This window comes from Poromitra crassiceps, assembly GCF_964638095.1.
Source record: "Poromitra crassiceps genome assembly, chromosome: 13".
Classification (NCBI taxonomy): Eukaryota; Metazoa; Chordata; class Actinopteri; order Beryciformes; family Melamphaidae; genus Poromitra; species Poromitra crassiceps.
This window is the reverse complement of record NC_139644.1, coordinates 28017192-28028360: the sequence shown is the minus strand read 5'-3', so window position 1 is coordinate 28028360 and position 11169 is coordinate 28017192. Positions and strand designations below refer to the sequence as shown.

Here is an 11169-nt window from a genome sequence, read left to right as displayed (position 1 = left end):
TCCGAAAGATCGGCAGTGATTCAGCCGTCCTGACCGAAGGTGGAAGCTCGTTCCACCATTGAGGTGCCAGGGACGAGAAGAGTCGAGATCGGGATGAGCGACTTTTGAGCCCCCGTAGCGAAGGAGGGGCAAGGCGACCTGCACTGGTGGAGGAGCGAAGGGAGCGCTGAGAGGTTTTGAACCTGACCATAGATTGCAGGTACAGGGGAGCTGACTGGTGTACTGCCCTGTAGGCCAGTACCAGTGTCTTGAATTTGATGCGGGCCGAGATGGGAAGCCAGTGGAGCTCCTGGAAGAGGGGAGTGACGTGAGAGACTTTGGGTTGGTTGAATACCAGACGGGCTGCAGCGTTTTGAATGAGCTGAAGCGGTCGGATGTCGGTGGCAGGTAGGCCGGCCAGGAGCACGTTGCAGTAGTCCAGGCGGGAGGAGACAAGAGACTGGACCAGGAGTTGAGTCGCTTCTCTTGTGAGAAAGGGATGGATTTTGCGGATGTTGTAGAGAGAGAACCTACAGGAGCGTGCTGTAGCAGCTATGTTGGCTGAGCAAGACAGCTGGTTGTCAAGGAGCACCCCAAGGTTCTTAGCTGTTTGGGAGGGAAGTACAGTGGTGTTGTCAATGGAGATGGAGAGATCTGCGAGAGGGCAGTCTTTTCCTGGGAGGAAGAGTAGCTCTGTTTTACCAAGGTTGAGCTTGAGGTGGTGGGCAGACATCCAGTCGCCAATGTCTTTGAGGCATGCAGAGATGCGAGCCTCGATTTGAGTGTCGGAGGGGGGGAAGGAAAGGAAAAGCTGGGTGTCATCAGCATAGCAGTGATAAGAAAAGCCATGAGAAGAGATCACATAGGCAAGAGATCTGATATAGATAAGGAAAAGTAAGGGGCCCAGGACTGAGCCCTGGGGGACACCGGTGGTAAGAGGACAGGATCTGGAGAGGGACCCTCTCCATGATACCTGGTATGAGCGGTTCGAGAGGTAGGAAGCAAACCAGGAGAGTGCAGAACCTGAAATGCCGAGGTCAGACAGAGTGGAAAGAAGGATTTGGTGGTTGACTGTATCGAAGGCAGCAGACAGGTCAAGGAGGACAAGAACAGAGACACTGCATTAAATAGGCCCATTCAGCTCCATTCATTTCCACACACCAGCGTCATTTTCCTTGAATTAAACATAGCTAAAAGCTGTTGTGTGGTGGGCTGCACAGACAACAAATGTAAGAAATCGCCAGTTAAAGTTTTTTTGTACTCCCGAGGAAAACAAAGAAGCCATTGAGAATTGGCGAGAAGAAAAATATGGATGTTGCTGTCAATGAAGTAAGTTGGAGTGTTCATCTTCCGTATATACGATCTTTTTGTGCAAAACCCGATCATGCACGCGGCATAGGAGAACGCCAGGATTGGACAGGAGTTTGTGTTTTCCCCCGTTTAGGGCGTGGTTTCTGAATGATGACGCGCTCCGCAGTGTCTCTAGACTTTATCAACTCTCAATTCTATAATTAAACCGATAAATCACAGCGAGGGAACACATACTCCACCAGGTGGCAAGCAAAGATTCTGTATTGTGCTTGTGATGGATGCTGGCTGACATCCTTTCTTTCTTCAGCTCCCTCTCTAAATCTGTCTCCGATGTACTCAGGCAGAAGGCAGGTCTAGATACAAAGATCTCCTCGTATAACAGAATACATTGTGTCAAAGATTCATCCTTGAACTCTGCCTCATGTTGGCTCCCAAACTCACAGACTGACTCTGTGTCAACTTTCCAGCCTCTGGGGTTACAAGCTCAATAGAAGAAATACTCTGTTATGTTGTGTTGTGTTATTAAAGTTGCAATACAAGACTGATCATCACTTCAGTGTGTGTGCTTTTTGACTCTGTGTATGTTTTTTTATTGGTTTGTTGTTGCGATGTGTATGAGCTCCCTCTGAGCTCCAGAGAGTCGAGGGAACGGGCTTCTTGTTAGTCGGAGCGCAGAGGCTCTGCCCCGGGGACGCAAAGCAGATCCTGGGTCTGGGCCTGGAAGTGCTTTGGGGCAGTTCAGTCTGCAGGTGCACAAACAGATGTGTGTGTGTAAACCCCCCAGAGTCTGACACTATAGACTGACTAGCTGACGTCAACTTAATCACAACAGGTGTCTCTCTCTGTTTAACATTGGATGCTTGGTATAATTAAGGGCTAATGTACACCGCCTCCGGAACAGATGCGGTATGGCTGCGGTACGGCTGTGAACAGACCCACACTCATGTAATCTGTCAGATGTATGCGGGATCCGACAAAAATAGAACGGGTGTGTAATTCTTCCGTACTGCATGTATTGCCCATCAATTAACATGGGCGAGAGTCGATCCAGCAGTTTTGCCGGATCCTAATACAGGTAATTTAGAGTCATATAGCCATTTACTTCTGTCTAATGCTAGTTCACATTTCTGCCAATAATAATTTTGTAATGCACGCCATTGCTGATTAGATTTTTTTTTTAAACATTTAGACATTGTTTTGTCCTTTTCTTTTATGCAAACTTCATACACTTTAAATTAAGCGCTATCCTAGTTAACAAACAAACTAAATTCATTGATGTGACAATAATGTTTTTAAGGCAACATAGTATTTTTAAGGGCTAATTTCCTGACGGATACTTCCATTTCTTCCTGTGGGTGTCAGGTGATTGACAGTAAGCAGTGCTTAATGTAATCACAATGCATATTAGCAACTGGTGAAATGTTTACATCAGTCACGTGTTTACATGGTGACTGACTGCAGCCTCATCCACTCAAAGAGCCTGAAATATTCTCCAATGAGTCTGGTCCAGTGAGAAGTCTCTGAATGTGGAGAATATTAAAAGTCTGTACAATAGAAGTTGTTTTTCATACTGTACAAAAATGAATAGGAGCAAACAGCTTCTTCTGGAGACATGAAAACATGCCTTGATATCTTGTGCACAAACAGCACCAGTAATCAGTGTAAAGGAGAAAGGCACCCTGTCCTAGATGATAGGCTATCCTGTAAATGATCTCACAACAAAAGAAATGCACAAAATCTCCAGTTGTTTACAGTAAATCACATAAGTGATTGGAGGACCACTCTTACAACTATTTAGCCTAATTATTGTGCTGTCAAAATAATGGGGAGCTGAAGAATATGTAATGTCGAAATGTCCGTAGTAATAATAACAACTGATAAAAACAAACAATATAGATATCGATTTTGTTATTCAGGTTTTCCAAACATGTTCTTATTGTTTGTGTCTAGAAACGCCACTGTTTGTGACAGACCTGTCAATACTAAATACCTCATTATAGAACTCATTCACATCAGATTCCTTAACAGCTGGATCCCAATTCAAAGGCAAGAATGACTACACAGGCACATATGCACATTTGGATGAATGGGACCCCCCAGAACCCCCCCCCCCCCCCCCCCCCCCCCACACACACACACACACACACACACACACACAACTGCCCTGAGTTATTAACGCTTGCATCAGTCAAATATGTCCTGGCCTGGTTTGCTGTGCTGCTCCACATGGCCTGCCCTACAGGGCAGTGAGCGGATGAGAAGCACTTTGTTCTTTGTGTTGATAAATCAAACTCTGATGGCTGAGGGACCTGTGAGAGAAGCTCTGATGGCTGAGGGACCTGTGAGAGAAGCTCTGATGGCTGAGGGACCTGTGAGAGAAGCTCTGATGGCTGAGGGACCTGTGAGAGAATGGCTGAGGGACCTGTGAGAGAAGCTCTGATGGCTGAGGGACCTGTGAGAGAAGATCTGATGGCTGAGGGACCTGTGAGAGAAGATCTGATGGCTGAGGGACCTGTGAGAGAAGCTCTGATGGCTGAGGGACCTGTGAGAGAAGCTCTGATGGCTGAGGGACCTGTGAGAGAAGCTCTGATGGCTGAGGGACCTGTGAGAGAAGATCTGATGGCTGAGGGACCTGTGAGAGAAGCTAGGCACCTGGATCCACAAGCCGCAAGGCAGACTGTAAATTACAGGAGAAACCTTGAGATGGAGACCTCAACAAAATGAGTTTCAAACAGGACTGTCAATTTCTATCCAATTTCCAGAGCAGACTGTGCGTCATACTTATTAGTCCAAGATACACTGAAGATATGCAGATTAATAATAGGGGTGGCAATCATCAGAGGCCCCATGATACGATATTAGCATGATACTTTAGTCACAATACACGATATTGCCGCTAACCATTTTGTGGTATGCTGAGTATTGTGATAACAAGTGTTGCGATTTATTACCTTTTTTCAACTGCAGATTATGTCCCCAAAGGAAAACTCATAGGTAGGACGTAGGGCTGGGAATCACCAGAGGCCCCACTATACGATATTACCACAATACTTAAGTCACACAATATGATATTATTGCGATTTTAAAAGATTGATACTTGCGTCCGTGTATCGATACAATATTGCCACACAAAATATCGCAATACTATGCTGTATCGATCCCCCATCCACCCCACCCCTAATGAATAGAGACGGCTTGGTAAGAAAATGCACAAATCAACGTCACAGGTTTATGTCAAAATAAGAGGGCACCAAGTCCAACATAGTCAAACTCTTTGCTTGAATAGGCAATTCGAATCACACTTGTGCCATGACAAGTTCATCGTGACAGCATTCATTTACGCATTCATATATTATGTATGAAATCCATACATCTATGAATGTGTAAAATAATGAAACTCAATTCATACTATGAATCGAGTGTGGTGCCTGGAGGGTTTCAACTTATTGAGTCACTCTTCAAAGATGAGAAACTCTAAGAGAAGTTGCTGAGGACCCGCTGGCCTGGGGATAAGCTGTGTCTAGTCAGGTCTCTGTGCAACAAAACTGTCCAGTTAGTTCACACACACAATTTTGGCTGAATAGAGACACTGCATGAAATAGGCCATGCCCGTCACGGGGCAAAGCTCTCCATTCACTTCCATACACCAGCGTAAGAGTTATGTAAGCAACACACACTGATTCACAATTCGTATAGCGTGTTGTGTAAGCAATGAATGCACAGTGCACACTGATTCATAACTCTTATAGTGTGTTGTGTAAGCAACACACACTGATTCATAACTCTTATAGTGTGTTGTGTGAGCAACACACACTGATTCATAACTCTTATAGTGTGTTGTGTAAGCAATGCACACTGATTCATAACTCTTATAGTGTGTTGTGTAAGCAACACACACTGATTCATAACTCTTATAGTGTGTTGTGTGAGCAACACACACTGATTCATAACTCTTATAGTGTGTTGTGTAAGCAACACACACTGATTCATAACTCTTATAGTGTGTTGTGTAAGCAACGCACACTGATTCATAACTCTTATAGTGTGTTGTGTAAGCAATGCACACTGATTCATAACTCTTATAGTGTGTTGTGTAAGCAACACACACTGATTCATAACTCTTATAGTGTGTTGTGTAAGCAACCCACACTGATTCATAACTCTTATAGTGTGTTGTGTAAGCAACACACACTGATTCATAACTCTTATAGTGTGTTGTGTAAGCAACGCACACTGATTCATAACTCTTATAGTGTGTTGTGTAAGCAATGCACACTGATTCATAACTCTTATAGTGTGTTGTGTAAGCAATGCACACTGATTCATAACTCTTATAGTGTGTTGTGTAAGCAACGCACACTGATTCATAACTCTTATAGTGTGTTGTGTAAGCAACACACACTGATTCATAACTCTTATAGTGTGTTGTGTAAGCAACCCACACTGATTCATAACTCTTATAGTGTGTTGTGTAAGCAACGCACACTGATTCATAACTCTTATAGTGTGTTGTGTAAGCAACGCACACTGATTCATAACTCTTATAGTGTGTTGTGTAAGCAACGCACACTGATTCATAACTCTTATAGTGTGTTGTGTAAGCAACGCACACTGATTCATAACTCTTATAGTGTGTTGTGTAAGCAACGCACACTGATTCATAACTCTTATAGTGTGTTGTGTAAGCAACGCACACTGATTCATAACTCTTATAGTGTGTTGTGTAAGCAACACACACTGATTCATAACTCTTATAGTGTGTTGTGTAAGCAATGCACACTGATTCATAACTCTTATAATGTGTTGTGTAAGCAACGCACACTGATTCATAACTCTTATAATGTGTTGTGTAAGCAATGCACACTGATTCATAACTCTTATAGTGTGTTGTGTAAGCAACGCACACTGATTCATAACTCTTATAGTGTGTTGTGTAAGCAATGCACACTGATTCATAACTCTTATAGTGTGTTGTGTAAGCAATGCACACTGATTCATAACTCTTATAGTGTGTTGTGTAAGCAACGCACACTGATTCATAACTCTTATAGTGTGTTGTGTAAGCAACACACACTGATTCATAACTCTTATAGTGTGTTGTGTAAGCAATGCACACTGATTCATAACTCTTATAGTGTGTTGTGTAAGCAACGCACACTGATTCATAACTCTTATAGTGTGTTGTGTAAGCAATGCACACTGATTCATAACTCTTATAGTGTGTTGTGTAAGCAACGCACACTGATTCATAACTCTTATAATGTGTTGTGTAAGCAATGCACACTGATTCATAACTCTTATAGTGTGTTGTGTAAGCAATGCACACTGATTCATAACTCTTATAGTGTGTTGTGTAAGCAACGCACACTGATTCATAACTCTTATAGTGTGTTGTGTAAGCAATGCACACTGATTCATAACTCTTATAGTGTGTTGTGTAAGCAACGCACACTGATTCATAACTCTTATAATGTGTTGTGTAAGCAATGCACACTGATTCATAACTCTTATAGTGTGTTGTGTAAGCAACACACACTGATTCATAACTCTTATAGTGTGTTGTGTAAGCAATGCACACTGATTCATAACTCTTATAGTGTGTTGTGTAAGCAACGCACACTGATTCATAACTCTTAGTGTGTTGTGTGAGCAACACACACTGATTCATAACTCTTAGTGTGTTGTGTAAGCAACACACACTGATTCATAACTCTTATAGTGTGTTGTGTAAGCAACACACACTGATTCATAACTCTTAGTGTGTTGTGTAAGCAACACACACTGATTCATAACTCTTATAGTGTGTTGTGTAAGCAACGCACACTGATTCATAACTCTTATAGTGTGTTGTGTAAGCAATGCACACTGATTCATAACTCTTATAGTGTGTTGTGTAAGCAACACACACTGATTCATAACTCTTATAGTGTGTTGTGTAAGCAACGCACACTGATTCATAACTCTTAGTGTGTTGTGTGAGCAACACACACTGATTCATAACTCTTAGTGTGTTGTGTAAGCAACACACACTGATTCATAACTCTTATAGTGTGTTGTGTAAGCAACACACACTGATTCATAACTCTTAGTGTGTTGTGTAAGCAACACACACTGATTCATAACTCTTATAGTGTGTTGTGTAAGCAACGCACACTGATTCATAACTCTTATAGTGTGTTGTGTAAGCAATGCACACTGATTCATAACTCTTATAGTGTGTTGTGTAAGCAACACACACTGATTCATAACTCTTATAGTGTGTTGTGTAAGCAATGCACACTGATTCATAACTCTTATAGTGTGTTGTGTAAGCAACGCACACTGATTCATAACTCTTATAGTGTGTTGTGTAAGCAACACACACTGATTCATAACTCTTATAGTGTGTTGTGTGAGCAGCAATACACATAATATATAGTATACAGAATACAGTGTAGACCAAAGCATTGACTCAATCATTACTCATCATGAATGCATAAGGAAAGACATCTGACTGTAATGAAGATGTGTTCTGTCATGCATCAGCATGACGTGAGGCGTGCCGTGAGCAAATAGCAATAAAACATGTTATTTATGGCAGGTCACATGATCAGACCACTGGGGGGGATTACATTGGTTGCTGCTGCTGCTGCTTTGGATTAAGAATGAAACTGCTACTGGCTACTTTGCATTAGAACATTTGCATTGCAATAGAACAACATTTCCCCCTGCACTCAGAAACACACTCACCCCTCATATCTGACTATTAAATCATATTGTCACCAGTATACTGTGTGTGTGTGTGTGTGTGTGTGTGTGTGTGTGTGTGTGTGTGTGTGTGTGTGTGTGTGTGTGTTGAAAAGTGGAAACGAGGAGAGAAAGTGACAGATTGTGTGCATGTGTGTGAGTGAGTGAGTGAGTGAGTGAGTGAGTGTGTGTGTGTGTGTGTGTGTGTGTGTGTGTGTATGTGTGTGTTGAAAAGTGGAAACGAGGAGAGAAAGTGACAGATTGTGTGCGTGTGTGAGTGAGTGAGTGAGTGAGTGAGTGAGTGAGTGAGTGAGTGTGTGTGTGTGTGTGTGTGTGTGTGTGTGTGTGTGTGTGTGAGTGAGAGAGAGATAGGGTGTGTGTGAGTGAGATATAGTGTGTGTGTGTGTGTGTGTGTGTGTGTGTGTGTGTGTGTGTGTGTGTGCTTGTTAAGTACATTTATTCCATGCTGCAAAAATCATTGCCGTGCAAATGTTCAATTTGTCACGGCGATGACAGATCAGCAGAGATGATGTTCAGGTTGGGTCTCATTAACATCACATCAACAGATGATGTTCAGGTTGGGTCTCATTAACATCACATCAACAGATGTAGCCATTACAGAGCCGGTCACAGTGCACAGCAACAGCTTCGATCACCAGCCAAGCAGAGCGGTAGGGCCAGTCAAGCTGCAGGACAAGATGTGATGAAGCTGCTTGTCTCTCATTATAAACACAAAGCTCACAGAAAGCATTTAAGGGTGGGAGGCAGGATGAGCAAGCATGATAAGGATCGATCAGGGGGGGCTTTCAAGTGGGCTCTCTCATTGGTTAGGATGGAAGGAGGCATGCCTGCAATTTCATCTTTGACCATAAAGGGTTGTGCGTTCACAAACTGCACAGTTGACCGTACAATTTAATGGTCCTATGAACCACACACTATGGAAACACTCTTATTCAGAAGTGCACTAAAATGGCAGATCAAGCTGTCACATGTATAAACTGGGTTAAATGACGCGTAAAATCTTTATGACACAGTAAAAAACAATCAACATGTCAGGTGGAACATCTGTTCTTTAGCTTATGGCTGTTTAGGGGCACTGGAGTGAAGACTGCCTTCAGCAGGCAGAGACACAATTATAGTGGCTCTACACCACTTAGTAGTTGACATCCTATACTGCCCACGTTGTTAAAAACAAGCACATACTATACAAACATGAAACATGGGTGTCCATTCATGTCATTAATATCAATCCCCATGGTAATATAACAGAGCAACACTGTGTGACCTGCATGGAAGGAACTTCATCCAGACAAATTCATCTCTCTCTCTCGCGCACGCACGCACGCACGCGCACACACACACGCACACACACACACACACACACACACACACACACACACACACACACACACCCCTCCACTCCCCTCCCACACACTATAGTGTGCATCTGTCACTCCAAATGAAACATTCTCAGAAAGGTGATAATTCACATTCATTAGCTTTGAGCCAGAGGGACATACAATGCAGCAGTAGAATAGCTTCAATTCCAATAAAACGACAAGTAACCACAAGTGACAATGCAAGACAGTGGCCTACATGGAAAAGAAAGTGAATTCCCCTATAAAGTAAGTAGAAGCAGTGATTTAAGCCATTCATTGTAAACAGACACATTATTCCAAGTCAATCACTCCTTAAATCCACATTGGAAAAGACTAGACCCCATTGCTTGTAGTGACAAAGCAAACAACCAATTTGCTATTCAAACAGAAATCGATAGGCTAGCATTACATGATCTGTCCTTTGTCGCTCTGTAATAATTACACCAACCCATTTGCTTTAGCCTGTGCATCTCCTATGCTTGACTTCACTTGAACCCACAACAGTAAAACAGAGACAGCAGCAGCGCCACCCTGCGGTGGCTCTCTGAACGCACCTGGAGTTCACTGTCGTTTGGTGCAAAATGATTGGGAAGCGCATCACACACTGTTGACACTTTACAACGAAACAGCTCCACAACAAACAAGGAACAACAAAAACACTGTAAACAAAACAAAACGCGCTTGTGCTTGGAGGTCGGCAACGGCAGGTTTGCAATGGAAGAAGTCAGTTTAGAGGAGCTATAGTAGACGGAATTCAAGGCAGGTGCAAAATTGAACTAGATCAAGAAAACTTCGCTTACCTCCTCGACTGTGAGAGGCATGCAGATGCGGTACTCCTTCATCAACATACTGTAGTAGTGCTTGGACAGATGGTGGCGTCAATACAAAGGAAGATATAGGCTGCGGGGTTCCCTTTCTGTCTCGGTGGCGTTCCCGCTGTTCCGCAAGTCAGTCATTTGACACAAATCATTTGTTTAGAGAAATAGTCGGGGCGACTGAGTTCCTCAAACCCATTGACTGTCTCAAAACATTCAAAACCTCGTCCGCATCAACAGCACCTCCTGCAATCTCTCCGCTGTGCCTACGTGACACACACACACTGGTCCGAAGTAGTGCGAGGCTGCGAGCAGAAGAGGGGCTTTCAAACCCTCTGTCAAGTGAACGACAACCGGTTTGATGTAGCCGCTTTAACTAATGTACCGTAATTATGCCAGGTGACTGCACTGCACTGTCTGTAGAAAGTTTCAAAAGGAAATCTCAGCAATTAGCAAACTCCAACACAGTCGCGCGGCTCCTTGCAGCCGCTTGCGTCCGAGACAAGGATGGATCTCCCTGCAGGTCGCTTCGCTGTCACATTCATTCAGACCAAAGCCACTTTTCTTCCCGTCTGTGCAGCTGGCCTGTGTGCAGCCTGTCAGTAATGGCAGTATGTCCCACGTCTCTCACCTGCTCCCCTGCACCGGACAATTCTCCACTTTCCCCAACAGCGCCGCGTCCAGGGATGCGCAGCAGTGAATGTTACCAGCCAACGTGAGCCAAGCGAGCCAGAGACAACAATGGATGGCCCGGAAGAAAGGCGAGTAGACTCTCAAAAGCGTCACCGTTCCGCAAAGCATGGCCATTAAGGCTTTTATTTTTGAACGATTCGACCGGAAGTCTCGTCGTGTATTCTGGTTGACTTGACACTATAATGTCTTTAGTGAAAGTGTGCTTGTGTGAAAAAAGCTTTTTGGGTTTATTCATAGAGTGAGACACGACGATATTACCTTTGTGA

The 11169-nt window shown here is 43.5% G+C and overlaps 1 protein-coding gene across 1 annotated transcript in view; it reads right to left on the bottom strand.

The window, feature by feature from the left end:
* LOC310788088 (cytoplasmic phosphatidylinositol transfer protein 1-like) overlaps window positions 1-10243 on the bottom strand; it is a gene marked incomplete at both ends in the record, with an annotated part of 79130 nt that extends 68887 nt beyond the window's left edge. Inside the window, one exon of the mRNA XM_083649589.1 lies at window positions 10196-10243. Within this exon, the coding sequence (XP_083505715.1) occupies window positions 10196-10243 (48 nt within the window). The remainder of the gene's footprint in view (window positions 1-10195) is intronic.
* Between the last annotated feature and the right edge of the window lie 926 nt (window positions 10244-11169).